The sequence below is a fragment of the Mobula hypostoma genome, chromosome 10 (genome assembly GCF_963921235.1).
Source record: "Mobula hypostoma chromosome 10, sMobHyp1.1, whole genome shotgun sequence".
NCBI classification, from domain to species: Eukaryota; Metazoa; Chordata; class Chondrichthyes; order Myliobatiformes; family Myliobatidae; genus Mobula; species Mobula hypostoma.
This window is the reverse complement of record NC_086106.1, coordinates 97,838,925-97,853,554: the sequence shown is the minus strand read 5'-3', so window position 1 is coordinate 97,853,554 and position 14,630 is coordinate 97,838,925. Positions and strand designations below refer to the sequence as shown.

General features: G+C 43.2%; 1 protein-coding gene across 4 annotated transcripts in view; it reads right to left on the bottom strand.

Annotated features, from left to right (window-relative positions):
* Positions 1 to 11,404, bottom strand: part of smarca1 (SWI/SNF related, matrix associated, actin dependent regulator of chromatin, subfamily a, member 1) — a 101,772-nt gene extending 90,368 nt beyond the window's left edge. For 2 of the 4 annotated variants that reach the window (XM_063060932.1, XM_063060934.1), the window contains exon 1: positions 11,167 to 11,404. In XM_063060932.1, the coding sequence (XP_062917002.1) occupies positions 11,167 to 11,217 (51 nt within the window). In that variant the 5' untranslated portion in view covers positions 11,218 to 11,404. The remainder of the gene's footprint in view (positions 1 to 11,166) is intronic. The other 2 variants (XM_063060933.1, XM_063060935.1) reach the window with 1 other exon arrangement.
* Between the last annotated feature and the right edge of the window lie 3,226 nt (positions 11,405 to 14,630).

Sequence of the window (14,630 nt, the reverse complement as noted above, 5' to 3'; positions counted from 1 at the left end):
CCATAATCCAAATCGTTGATGTACAACATAAAAAGAAGCAGCCCCAACACAAACCCCTATGGAACACCACAGGTAACCGGCAGCCAACCAGAATGGGATCCCTTTATTCCTACTCTCTGTTTCCTGCCAATCAGCCATCACCCTATCCACGTATGTAACTTTCCCGTAATTCCATGGGCTCTTATCTTGTTAAGCAGCCGCATGTGTGGCACCTTGTCAAAGGCCTTCTGAAAATCCAAATATACAAATGAACTTAAAGCTGTTTACCTTCTCAACCAGATCATTGATGTCAATTGTGGTGAGCCCATCTCCATTCCTTCTCTAATCCACAACCAGCTCCTTTGTTTTTGCGACATTGAGGGAGAGGTTGTTTATGTCAGAGAGATGACTTCTTCCCTGTAGGCCACCTCGTTATTGTTTGAGATTAGGCCAATCAACGTAGTGTGGTCAACAAATTTAATTAGCAGATTAGGGCTGTGGGTGGCGACACAGTCATGGGTATATAGGGAGTAAATGAGGGGACTTAGTACACAGCCCTGAGGGGTTCCTGTGTTGAGAGTCAGAGGGGTGGAGGTGAGGGAGCCCACTCTTACCACCTGCCGGCAACCTGACAGGAAGTTCAGGATCCAGCGGCACAAGGCAGGGTCAAGGCCGAGATCTCTGAGCTTCCTGTTGAGCCTGGATGGAATTATACTGTTGAATGCTGAACTGTAGTCCAAGAACAGCATTCTGACATAAGCATCCTTCTTCTCCATAAGTGTAAGGACAGTATGTCGAGCAGTGGCTATTGCGTCACCTGTCGATTGGTTGTGTCAGTAGGTGAATTGTAAATACACTTGCCAGTTGTGCTGCGCATATCCTGAGTACTCGCTCTGGGATACTGTCAGGCCCTGCAGCCTTGCAACCGTCCACTTATTGGAAACATCTGCGTACCTCAGCCTCAGAGATGACCAGGTTGCAGGTTGTAGTTGTGGCTTTCCTCAGAGGTTCAGTTAGCAACATCGAACCGAGCATAAAAGCGATTGAGCTCATCTGGGAGAAAGGCCATGATGTTGACGGCACCACTACATTTGGTTTTGAAGTCCGCGATGGTATGCAACCCTCGCCACAAGTCACGTGTGCTTTTAGTTAGAGGAACAGACAGGGCATTTTGTAGGCATGAAAGAGACTCCTGGATTGTATGTTGCCTTCCAGGTGCCAGGGTGAGGAATATTCCAGACTGGGCCCACAGCATTCTAAAGCGGAGGGGTGAGCAGCCAGAAGTCATGGTATATATTTGTCCCAGCAACATAGGTAGGAAAAGGGATGATGTCCTGAAGTGAGAATGTAGGGAACTAGGTAGGAAGCTGAAAAACAGGATCTCAATAGTAGTAATCTCTGAATGGCTGCCTGTACCACTCAACAATGAAACAAGAATATAATGATTTGGCAGAAGAATGTGTGGCTGAGGAATTGAAGCGGGGGGGCAGGGTTTCAGATTTGTGGATCATTGGCATAACTTCTGGAGAAGGTATGACCTGTACAAAAAGGATGAGTTGGAAAAAAAGTCTAGAAGGAATGATGGCAGAGCAGCAATGGGTGGAATTTCTGGAAGCAATTCAGAAGGGACAGGATATGTACATCACAAAGAGGAACAAGTTTTCTAAAGGAAAGGTGACCTGACTGTGGCTAACAAGAGAAGATAAAGCCAATATAAAAGCCAAAGAAAGGGCATATAATGGAGAAAAAATTATTGGCAGGTTAGAGGATTGGGAACCTTTTAAAAACCAACAGAAGGCAACTAAAAAAGTCAGTAAGAAGGTAAAGTTGGAATATGAAAGTGAGCTAGCCAATAATATTAAAGGAGATACCAAAAGTTTCTTCAGATATATAAAGTGTAAAAGAGAGGTGAGAGTGGATATAGGACCACTGGAAAACTATGTTGGAGAGATAGTAATGGGGGACAACAAAACGGTAGACTAACTGAATAAGCATTTTGCATCAGCCTTCATGATGGAAAACACGAGCAGTATGATGGAAGTTCCAGGTGTCAGGGGTCATAAAGTGTATGAAATTACCATAACCACAGGTTGATAAGTCACCTGGACCAGCTGGTATACACCCCAGAGTTCTGAAAGAGGTAGCTGAGCAGATCGTGAAGGCATCAGTAATGATCCTTCAAGAAACACCAAATTCTGGAATAGTACCAGAAGACAAGAAAATTGCAAATGTTACTTGACTTCAAGAAGAGAGAGAGGCGGAAGAAAGGAAACTTTAGGCCATTTAGTCTGACCTCAGTGGTTAGGAAGATGTTGGAGTCGATTATTACAGATGAGGTCTCAGGGAACTTAGAGGTACATGATAAAATAGGCCGTATTCAGCATGGTTTCCTCAAGGGAAAATCTTGCCTGACAAATCTGTTGGAATTCTTTGAAGAAATAACAAGTAGGATAGACAATGGAGCATTAGTTGATGTTATGTAATTGGATTTTTAGAAGGCCTTTGACAAAGTGCCGCACATGAGGCTGCTTAACAAGCTACAGGCCCGTGGCATTACAGGAAAGATTCTAGCATGGACAAAACAGAGGCTGATTGGCAGAAGGCAAAGAGTGGGAAAAAAGGGAGCCTTTTCTGGCTGGCTGCTGGTGGCTAGTGATGTTCCATAGAGGTCTGTGTTGGGACCTTATATTTTTACCTTATATGTCAATGATTTGGATGATGGAGTTGATGGCTATGTTGCGAACTTTACAGACGACATAAAAATAGGTGGAGAAGCAGGTAGTTTTCAGGAAGGAGAGAGGTTACAGAGCACTTAGACAGATTAGGAAAATGCACAAAGAAGTGGCAGATGGAATACAGTGTAAGGAAATGTACAGGTATGCACTTCGGTAGAAAAACTGAAAGGGTTGACTATTTTCTAAATGGAGAGAAAATACAAAAAAAAACTGAGGTGCAAAGGGACTTTGGAGTCCTTGTGCAGGGTTTCCCCAAGGTTAATTTGCAAGTTGAGTCTGTGGTGAGAAAGGCAAATGTAATGTTAGCATTCATTTCAAGTAGACTCAAATATAAAAGCAATGATGTTATTCTGAGATTTAACATGGAACATAGAATAGTGGGCCCCTCATCTTAAAAAGGATGTGCTGAAACTGGAGAGGGTTCAAAGGAGTTTCACAAAAATGATTCCAGAATTGAATGGCTTGTCATATGAAGAGCATTTGATGGCTCTGGGCCTGTATCCATTGGAATTTAGAAGAATGAGGGGTGACCTAATTGAAACCTATTAAATGGTGAAAGGCCATGATAGAGTGAACATGGAGAAAATGTTTCCTCTGGTGGGAGTGTCTAAAACCATAGATCACTGACTCAGAATTGAGGGGCATCCTTTTAGAATGGAGATGAGGAGGAATTTCATTAGCCAGAATGGTGAATCTATGGAATTCTTTGTCACAGGCAGCTATGAATGCCAAGTATTTATGTATATTTAAGGTAGATTCTTAATAGATTCTCGACTGGTCAGGGCATGAAAGGATACGGGGAGAAGGTAAGAGATTGGAGCTAAGAGAAAAATTGGATCAGCCATGATGAAATGGCAGAACAGACTTGATTGGGCCAAATGGCCTCATTCTACTCCTATACTTTATGGTATTATGGAGTTACACCTAAACTTGAGGTGGACCAATATCCTTGCAGGCAGATTTGCTAGAATTGATGGGCAGGGTTTCAAGTAGTTTGTCAGGAGTATGGGAACTACAGTGATAGGTCATAGGGTGGGGCATTTAGCAGAGAAACTGTGAGTAAGGATAGGCAGTTGATAGGGTAAAGCTGTAGTCAGTGAGATAGGTTGAAGTTTGTCTACTGTAATGCAAAAAGCATCAGGAACAAGGGTAGGATGGCAAATATTCCTTTATTCAAGAAAGGGAACAGGAATAACCCTGGGAACTATAGATGAATGATTCTTACTTCAGTATTAGGCAAATTATTGGAAAGTCAAGTTAAGTTTATTGTTATTTAACTATACCGTATACATGTATACCATCAAACGAGACAAAATTTATGAGCATTTGGAGAAACGAAGTCTGATTAGGGATAGCCATAATGACTTTTTGAAAGGAAGGTCATGCCTCATGAGCCTAATTGAATTTTCTGAGGATGCGACAAAGCACATTAATGAAGAGTTGAGCAGAAGATGTGGTGTATATGGATTTTAGTCAGGCATTTGAGAAGGCTCCCCATAGTGAGCTCAATCAGAAAGTCAGGAAGCATGGGATCCAAGGAAAGTTGGATATGTGGATTTAGTCCAGCTTGCCCATAGAAAACAGAGGGTGGTTGTGAAAGAAACATATTCTGCCTAGTGGTCAGTGACTAGTGGTGCTCCACAGTCATCTGTTGTGGCACCATTGCTATTTGTGATTTTTATAAATAACTTGAATGAGGGCAGGTTAGTAGGTTTGCAGATGACACACAGGTTGGTGGAGTTACGCATAGTGTAGAAGGCTGCCATAGGTTACAAGAAGATATTAACAGGATGCAGAGCTGGGCTGAGAAGTAGCAGATGGAGTTCAACCCAGAAAAGCATGAAGTGATTCACTTTGGAAGATCGAATTTGTAGGCAGAAAATAGAGGCAATAACAGGATTCTTAGCAGTGTTGAGCAACAGAGGGATCTTGAGGCCCACATCCATAGATCCCTTAAGTTGCTGTACAAGTTGATAGGGTTGTTAAGAAGGTGCAAAGTGTGTTGGCCTTCATTAGTCAGGAGATTGAGTTCAAGAGGCCCAGGGCAACTCTGTAAAATCCTGATTAGACCACACTTGGAATATTGTGTTCAGTTCTGGACCACTCATTAAAGGATGGATCTGGAAGTGTTAGAGAAGGTGCAGAGGAGATATATAAGGATGCTCCCTAGATTAGACAGCATGTCTTATGGGGAAAGGTTAAGTGAGCTAGGCTTTTCTGTTTGGAGCAAAGGAGGATGAGACATGACTTGATAAAATTGTATAAGAGGCACTTGAGTGGACAGCCATACACTTTTTCCGATAGAAATGGCAAATATGGGGTGGGGGGGTATAATTGTATGGTGATTGGACAAAAGCATACGGGGATGTCAAGATAACTTTTTTCTAAAATCAGAGTGGTGGGCGCCTGGATGATTGCCAATGCCTTGCCAGGGGTAGTGGTGCAGGCAGATACATTAGAGACATTTAAGGAATTCATAGGCACATGGATGAAAGTAAAATGGAGGGCTAAGTGGGAGAGAAATAGTAGATTGATGTTAGAGTAGGTTAAAAAGTCAGCACAGCATTGTGGACTGAAGGGGCTATACTGTGCTGTAATGGGCCAGATTCTATGAAACATACATTCAGCAGTTACCCTATCTAGCCCCAATGAAAATAATGTTCCAAAAAGCTCACCACTTTCTTTAGTACTCCAGCTAACAGAATCCAAGCCATTTGTTGGATAACAACTCCATAACCCAGATCATCCTTCTCTGAACTGCCTCCAAGGAAGTAATATCTTAAACAGGAAAATTAAAAACGTTTATAATTCTGCTACAGCCCAGTTCCCTAGAGCAAAATGGATATATGCTCACAGCCCACTTTATTAGGTACCTCCTGTATTGAATTACTGTCGCTTTCCTGTCAGTGTGAACCAGTCGGGCCATTCTCCTCTGACCTCTCATAACAAGGTGTCGTCACGAACAGAACTGCCACTCACTGGATTATTTTTTTGTTTCTTGCACCATTCTCCAAAATCCCAGGAGATCAGCAGTTTCTGAAATACTCAAACCACACCCTCTGGCATCAACAATCATTTCACAGTGAAAGTCATGTAGGTGCCATTTCTTCCCCATTCTGATGTTTGGTCCAAACAACAACTGGACCTCTTGATCATGCTGGCATGCTATTATGCATTAAGTTGCTGCCACATAATTGGCTGATCAGATATTTGCATTAATGAGCAGGTGTACCTAATAAAGTAGTCACTGAGTGTATAAAGCAATTGATGAATTAAGAACACCGTTTGTATTCCACAGGACAAATCTGGAATAAGCAGAATTTGATTGGGAATAGAGAACCACTTACTTTAGAAACTGACTAGCAGGAAAAAACTATCAAGGGAAAAAAACCTGTTCGCATGTAACCTCTCTGCAGTAATCCAACACCTTTGTCTCTTAAGAGCAGAGGCTATAAGTTTAATGGCAAAAAGCCATTAGAAATTGAAAGTAATGGCTTCCTTTGACATAATGAAGGGTAATTTTTTTAAACAATGTATTATACATCCTCCAGTATTTTTAGCTTGCAATAAACATAGCCAATAAAACAAAACCTTTATTTTTGGAAAATCTTATGGGAAAAATGACTTACTGTAAACCTGTATCTCTCTAACCATTAATCCCCTCTTCTCGACTGACACAATTGCTTTTAGCATGGGATTTTATATAGTATGAAGCTTCTTAGGAACACAATGTTATAAAAGAGCTAACTGAAATGTAGGGCATTACAAGACTACAGCTCAGCATTTAACGCAATTATTCCTATAGTTCTGATCAAAATGCTACAAAACCTGGGCCTCTGTACTTCCCTCCGCAACTAGATCCTTGACTTTCTCACCAGAAGACCACAGTCCATATGATTGGAAATAACAACTCCACCTCACTGTAATTAACACTGGTGCACTTCAAGGATGGGCGGCTGGTGGCACAATGGCATCAGCGCCGGACTCCGGAGTGAAGGCTTCCGAGTTCGAATCCAAGTGGGGCCACCCCCCGAGCACGATTTCCATCCGTGCCAGGTTGAGCGTCGAGCTAGCCACTCAGCATCGTAAAAAAAAAGGGTCGAGTCAGGAACGTTCATATCGTAACCCGGTTAGTCCGAAAGGAGACCAATCCTGACACCACACGCCAGACAAGAATAGCTGACTGTCTGGTGCAACACGCTAAAAAAAAAACTTCAAGGATATGTGCTTAGCCCACTGCTCTACTCTCTCTACACCCGTGACTATGTGGATAGGCTCAGATCAAATGCTATCTATAAATTCGCTGATGACACATTTGTTGTTGGCAAAATTTCATATGGCAGTGGTCCCCAAACTCCGGGCTACGAAGCATGCAGGGGTGCAGCAATAGCCGGGACGCACCCCTGCATGCTTTGCGGCCCGGTATCGGTCCGCGGCCCGGAGGTTGGGAACCACTGTCACATGGTGACAAAAAGGCATACAGGAGCAGATAGGTCAGCTGGCTGATGGTGTTGCAGCAACTACCTCACACCCAATGTCAGAAAGACCAAAGAAGTTATTGTGGACTTCAGAAAGGGCAAGATTAGGGAACACACACCAATCCTCACTGAGGGATCAGAAGTGGAAAAGGTGAGCAAGTTTAAGTTCCTGGGTGTCAATATCTCTAATGATCTATCCTGGGTCCAACATATTAATGCAATTACAAAGAAGGCATGACATCAGCTATATTTCATTAGAAGTTTGAGGAGATTTGATATGTCACCAAAGACTCTCACAAATTTCTACAAGTGTACCATGGACAACATTCTAACTGGCTGCATCAACGTCTCATATGCCTCACTGCTGTCTGGGAGGAGGAGCACTGCATAGGATCGAAATCAGTTGCAGAAAGTTGTTAACTCAGTCAAATTTCATCATGGGCACTAGCCTCCTCTGTATCCAGGACATCTTCAAGGTGAGATGCCTCAAGAGGGCAGCATCATTAAGGACCCCCATTATCCAGGACATGCCCTCTTCTCATTGCTAACATCAGGGAGGAGGTACAGGAGACTGAAGGCACACACTCAATGATTCAGGAACAGCTTCTTTCCCTCTGCCATCAGATTTCTGGATGGTCATTGAATCCATGAACACAACTTCACTACTTTGTTGTTCCTCTTTTTGCACTAAACTTTTTTTAAATTGTATATACTTCCTACTGTAATTTGCAGTATTTTTATTATGTACTACAAGGTTCTGTTGCCGCATAACAATATGTTTCACGACATATGCCAGTGACATTCAGCCTGATTCTGATGTGATCTCATTGGTGCCTTTGCAGCTGCAGTAAGTTTTACTAATTTTACACTCCACCCCCTTGAAATTGGGGCCAACATTCCATTATCCTTCTCTAGTTCCTGCTGTACTTTTGTACAGGCCTTCAGTGTTTCACACACAAGGCCCTCCCCCAAACAAATTACTCATAAGAGTCTTATTTTCCTTCCTATCTGTGACCTCCATCTAATAATCTCAACATATGGCCAAATGATGACTAGATCACTTGATGTATCAGAATCAGGTTTAATATCACTGGCATATATCATGAAATTTGTTGTTTTGTAGCAGCAGTATATTCAATACATAATAATAAAAACTATAAATTACAATAAGTACATATAAAAAAGAAAATTAATTTAAATAAGTAGAGCAAAAATAGAGGAAAAAATATTGCAGTACTAGACTATGTAACAGTTTCTTCCCCCAAGCCATCAGACTCCTCAATACCCAGAGCCTGGACTGACACCAGCTTACTGCCCTCTACTGTGCCTATTGTCTTGTTTATTATTTACTGTAATGCCTGCATTGTTCTGTGCACTTTATGCAGTCCTGGGTAGGTCTGTAGTCTAGTGTAGTTTTCGTGTTGTTTTACATAGTTCAGTGTAGTTTTTGTATTGTTTCATGTAGCACCATGGTCCTGAAAAACGTTGTCTCATTTTTACTGTGTACTGTACCAGCAGTTATAGTCATAGTCATACTTTATTGATCCCAGGGGAAATTGGTTTTCATTACAGTTGCACCATAAATAATAAATAGTAATAGAACCATAAATAGTTAAATAGTAATATGTAAAATGTAAATTATGCCAGTAAATTATGAAATAAGTCCAGGGCCAGCCTATTGGCTCAGGGTGTCTGACCCTCCAAGGGAGGAGCTGTAAAGTTTGATGGCCACAGGCAGGAATGACTTCCTATGACGCTCTGTGCTGCATCTCAGAGGAATGATTCTCTGGCTGAATGTACTCCTGTGCCCACCCAGTACATTATGTAGTGGATGGGAGACATTGACCAAGATGGCATGCAACTTAGACAGCATCCTCTTTTCAGACACCACCATGAGAGAGTCCAGTTCCATCCCCACAACATCACTGGCCTTACGAATGAGTTTGTTGATTCTGTTGGTGTCTGCTACCCTCAGTCTGCTGCCCCAGCACACAACAGCAAACATGATAGCACTGGCCACCACAGACTCGTAGAACATCCTCAGCATCGTCCGGCAGATGTTAAAGGACCTCAGTCTCCTCAGGAAATAGAGACGGCTCTGACCCTTCTTGTAGACAGCCTCAGTGTTCTTAGACCAGCCTAGTTTATTGTCAATTCGTATCCCCTGGTATTTGTAATCCTCCACCATGTCCACACTGACCCCCTGGATGAAACAGGGGTCACCGGTACCTTAGCTCTCCTCAGGTCTACCACCAGCTCCTGCCTTTTTCACATTAAGCTGCAGATAATTCTGCTCACACGATGTGACAAAGTTTCCTACCGTAGACCTGTATTCAACCTCATCTCCCTTGCTGATGCATCCAACTATGGCAGAGTCATCCGAAAACTTCTGAAGATGACAAGGCTCTGTGCAGTAGTTGAAGTCCGAGGTGTAAATGGTGAAGAGAAAGGGAGACAAGACAGTCCCCTGTGGTCAAAATGACAATAAAAAGTGACTTGACTTGACTTGAATCTTATAAACCTAATGTGGAAATGCATTTTTGTCATGAGTCTTGGCACAGTGATCATTAAAGTCGGGAATAGGGTTGCTGCTGTGGTGTAAGCCAGTCAGGCATTTCTGAGAGAATTAAGAAAGCATTGACACCTGGAGGTCTTGTAATACATAAGTATGCTGGCTTTGGAGTAAGGATCTGAGAATCTCAGGGGGATGAAACCATTTATAGGGTCAGAGGAAAAAAAGAGGCTCCAGTGTACTTGATCAACAAGTATCAGTTGAAAGATACAACAGTTGGTAACCAATTCAACTAGTTGAAGAAATAATTCACGAGTGTTAATAATAATGTATCCCCTTAGGGACTCACTGAAATGTGATATGAAGATAGTAACCGCAGAAGTTTAAAAACTCTTATCAGATTAAAAATGTGTCTTGAAGCACAACCAAAACGAGTTTTCAGCCTCAGGGCATGAATCACTGAACGAGCACCAAAAGGTCAAGAAACTGATAACGGAGAAAGACAGCACGGAAGTAAAGACACAAGAAAGATAGAGACAGATTTGTGTTTTCATAAAAAGAGTAAGAGATCAAGGACAATAAACTCTCGTCCTTTATTGACAAGAGTCCTCGGAAACTGGAGACGGGAGCTTAAAAAACATTAACATGTGAAAACAGAAAATAGAGCATTTGATCTACGTTCTCCGGCAAAGGAACAGGCGTACGATGAGCCAAACTAATTACTCTAACAACTACAGTATTCCCTTCTGCTTACACATGGCTCAAACCCCGCCATTCTCTCTGTCATCTGAGAGCATCTTCTATCATATCTTCCTTCCCCGCTGTGTATAAATAAATGCCCCGCAGGGGGAAACAAAAACCTTCGTGATCGCATAGAATCATCTATACCTGCTTGCATCCTTCACAAATTTTATATTTCTCATACAACTTCTCTCTTTAATTCAAAGACATAATATAGAAACATTAAAAATGCGAATCTGGGTAACGTTGAGAAACCCCCGTTTCGTTGATTTTTCTGGAGGGGTGTTCAGGCTGCTGTCTGGCAATTTCAGGTGTTACCGCCCCCAGTACAAACGTCACACAATACAGCTTTGTACAGTGTGTGGCCGCCCGGCGGCTGGCGTTGTCGGACAGCGCGGCCTGATCCCGGAGGGGTCCACCACCTCCAGCGCAGGCTGCGCAGAAACAGGGCCCGAACTGCCTTACGGACCCCAGGCCCTCAACGGCGCGCTGAACAGGACGCGTCTCCCGCCGCCAACACAATAAACACTCCCAACGCGCGCTATGTCTGTGCTGTGTTCAGCCAGTATTCGGCGCGAAATGACGAGCACCGGCGGAAAAATGTCCCGCCCTTCCTCCGGGCGGCGGAGGCCGAGGTCTCGGCCGGAACGTGAAGCCGCGTCCCGTCGCCAACCGGTACAAAGTTGGGCACAATGAACGGTCCCGCTGCACACTCACTCACCCCCACCTTATCAGGCTGCCCAGACGTGCCGGCTCTCTCCTCCTCGCACATCTTCGTTTCACCGAGACTGTCACGTCGCGCAGGGAAAAAACCCCACCATGTAACGTCGGGGGGTTTATTCAAGCACGGATTATCATCCTACTGTTATTTTAAAAATACTCTCCTTGCCGTGTTGTCAAAAAGCTATCGCGAGATTTGTCACCATCCCACCAATCACTCAACAGACGCACCTCTGCCAGTCCGTGACATGTTGCCCCATGCGTATGATCAGGCACATCTGTCAGTTTACGCTGCCAAGGCAAACCTTCCGTCCTTGCTTGTTGGGAGGGGGGGGGTAGGACAATGGCCTTATAAAAGTGAAAATCTGCAGACGCTTTTAATAAAACAGAAAAGGCTGGCAATTGCAGCAACAAGGGGAAAGGCAAACAGAATTAGCAGAGCTGGGAAGGGGAGAAAACAAGTTCGTTTTAAAAGCCAGAGAAAATCTACAGATGCTGGAAATCCAAGCTACACACACACAAAATGCTGGAGGAGCTCGGCAGGCCAGGCAGCATCAAAGGAAAAGTACTCTTTTCCATATTTGCTGCCTGGCCTGCCGAGTTCATCCAGCATTTTGCGTGTGAAGTTCGTTTACAGTTGCGGATTGCGTAAGGGAGGAAAAGCATAGCTCTGATATTGTGATATAAGTGTTGTTGTGGGGGCAATGGCTGCTGACGAAGTTATCTGGCTGGTAAGTAAATGACAGCATGAACAAAGGAACATAAAAGTTGTGAAGTTGGAGAAGTTAATGAGAGAGAATACAAGCAAAGGTCCGGATAGAGTGGATATGAGGAAGATGTTTCCTATAGTGGGTGAGTCTAGGATTAGAGGGCACAGCCTTAGAATAGAGGGATGCCTATTTAGAACAGAGATGAGGAGGAATTTCTTTAGCCAGAGGGTAGTGTGAATTTATTGCCACAGACTGCTATGGAGGCCAAGTCATTAAGTACATTTAAGCGGAGGTTGATAGGTTCTTGGTTAGTCAGGGCTTCAAAGTTAGTCGGGAATAGGCAGAAGAATGGGGTTGAGATGGAAAATAAATCTGCAATGATGGAATGGCAGAGCATACTCAATTGGCCGAATGGACTAAAAATGTGATGGTCTCATGTAAAAGCTGCGAAATGTTAAGCTATGGAAAATGCCCAGCGGTGAGAGTAAAACTGAGCCACTGAAGATGACATGCAGCAAAGCTAATCGTTTCTGATACAAATGGAGGAAATATTTGGAGATCTTAAATACATTCTTTGAATCTTTGCATCAAAGCAGCATCAGCTTCACGTACTTTGTTCAGATTACAGAGGTAGATGTGATTGCCACCCTAAGGCAAATCAGGGTGGATAAATCTCCAGGACCTGACAAAGTGTTCTCCCAGACCCTACAGGAGACAAATGCAGAAATTGCCAGGGCCCCAGCTGAGATAGTGAAATCATTCTTAACGACAGGACAGGTCCCAGAGAATTGGAGGATAGCCAATGTTGTTCCACTGTTTAAGAAAAGCTCTAAATAGAAACCAGGAAATTATAGGCCGGTGAGTCTGACATCAATTGTGGGAAAATTATTGGAAGGTATTCTAAGGGATCAGATTTGTAAGTATTTGGATAGATATGGACTGATTAAGGATAGTCAGCATGGTAGATCATGTCAAATCAATCTTAACAGTTTTTCGAGGAAGTTATCAGGAAAGTTGATGAAGGCAAAACAGTGGATGATATCTGCATGGACTTTAGTAAGGCATTTGACAAGGTCCCACATGGGAGGCTGATCAAGTAGGTTTAGTTGCTCAGCATTCAGGATGAGGTAGTAAATTGGATTGGACGTAGCCTTTGTGGGAGAAGCCAGAGAGTGATAGTAGTGGGTTGTCTCTCTGACTGGAGGCTTGTGATTAGCGGTGTGTAGCAGAGATCAGTGCTGGGTCCTTTGTTGTTTGTCATCTATATCAATGATCTGAATCATAATGTGGTTAACTGGATCAGCAAATTTGCAGATGACACCAAAACTGGGGGTGTAGTGGACAGTGAGGAAGGCTATCATGGCTTGCAGAGGGATTGGGATCAGCTGGAAAAATGGGCTGAAAAATGGCAGATCGAATTTAATGCAGACAATTGCAAGATTTTGCACTTCAGTAGGACCAACCAGGGTAGGCCTTACACAGTGAACAGCAGGGCATTGAGGAGTGTGGTAGAACAAAGGGATCAGGGAATACAGGTATATAATTCATTGAAAGTGGTGTCACAGGTAGATATGGTTGTAAAGAGAGCTTTTGGCATGGCACATTGGCCTTCATAAAACAATGTATTGAGTTCAGAAGATGGTATGTTGAACTGGTATAAGACGTCAGTGAGGCCTAATTTGGAGTATAGTGTGCAGTTTTAGTCACCTATCTACAGGAAAGATATAAACAAGGTTGAAAGAGTGCAAAGAAAATTTACAAGGGTTTTGCCAGGTCTGGAGGACCAGAGTTATTAAGGAAAGATTGAGTAGGTTAGGACTGTATTCTTTAGAATGTAGAAGATTAAGAGGAGACTTGACAGATGTATACAAAATTATGAGGGGTATAGATAAGGTAAATGCAAGCAGGCTTTTTCCACTGTGGTTGGATAGGACTACAACCAGAGGTCATGGCATAAGGATGAAAGGTGAGGTTTAAGAGGAACATGAGGAGAAACTTCTTCCCTCAAAGGGCCAAGAGAGTGTGGAATGAGCTGCCAACATAGGTGGTCCATGCCAGCTTGATTTCAATGTTTAAGTGAAGTTTTGATATGTACATGGATAGCAGGGTATGGAGGGCTATGGTCCCAGTGCAGACTGATGGGAGTAGGCAGCTTAAATGCTTTTGGCATGGACTAGATGGGCCAAAGACCCTGTTTCTGTGGTGTACTTCTCTATGACTGTATTGAATTCAGCTTTCTTTGTTCATATCAGACTTTCCCATTTCTGGTACAGATCATCCACAGTTAATCATAAACACAAGAAAGTCTGCAGATGTTGGAAATCCAAAATAACACACAAAATGCAGGAGGAACTCAGCAGGTCAGACAGATTCTATGGAAATGAATAAACAGTTGATATTCCAGGCTGAAAGCCTTCTTCAGGACTGAAAAGTAAGGGGAAATGCTAGAATAAAAAGGTGAAGGAAGGGGAAGGAAGGTAGCTAGAAGGTGATAAATGATGCCAGGTAAGTTGAAAAGATAAAAGGCTGGCGAAGGAGGAATCTGATACGAGAGGAGAGTGGACTATAGGAGACAGGGAATGAAGAGGGTCCTTCCAGGTGAAGCAACATTTCAGCCGCAAATCTGATCTGGTCGTCTATTGTGTCCAGTGCTCCCGACGCAGTCGCCTCTATATTCGTGAGACCTGTCATAAATTAAGGGTCCGCTTCATCAAGCACCTCCATTCCTTCGGCCAAAAGCAGATCTTCCCAATGG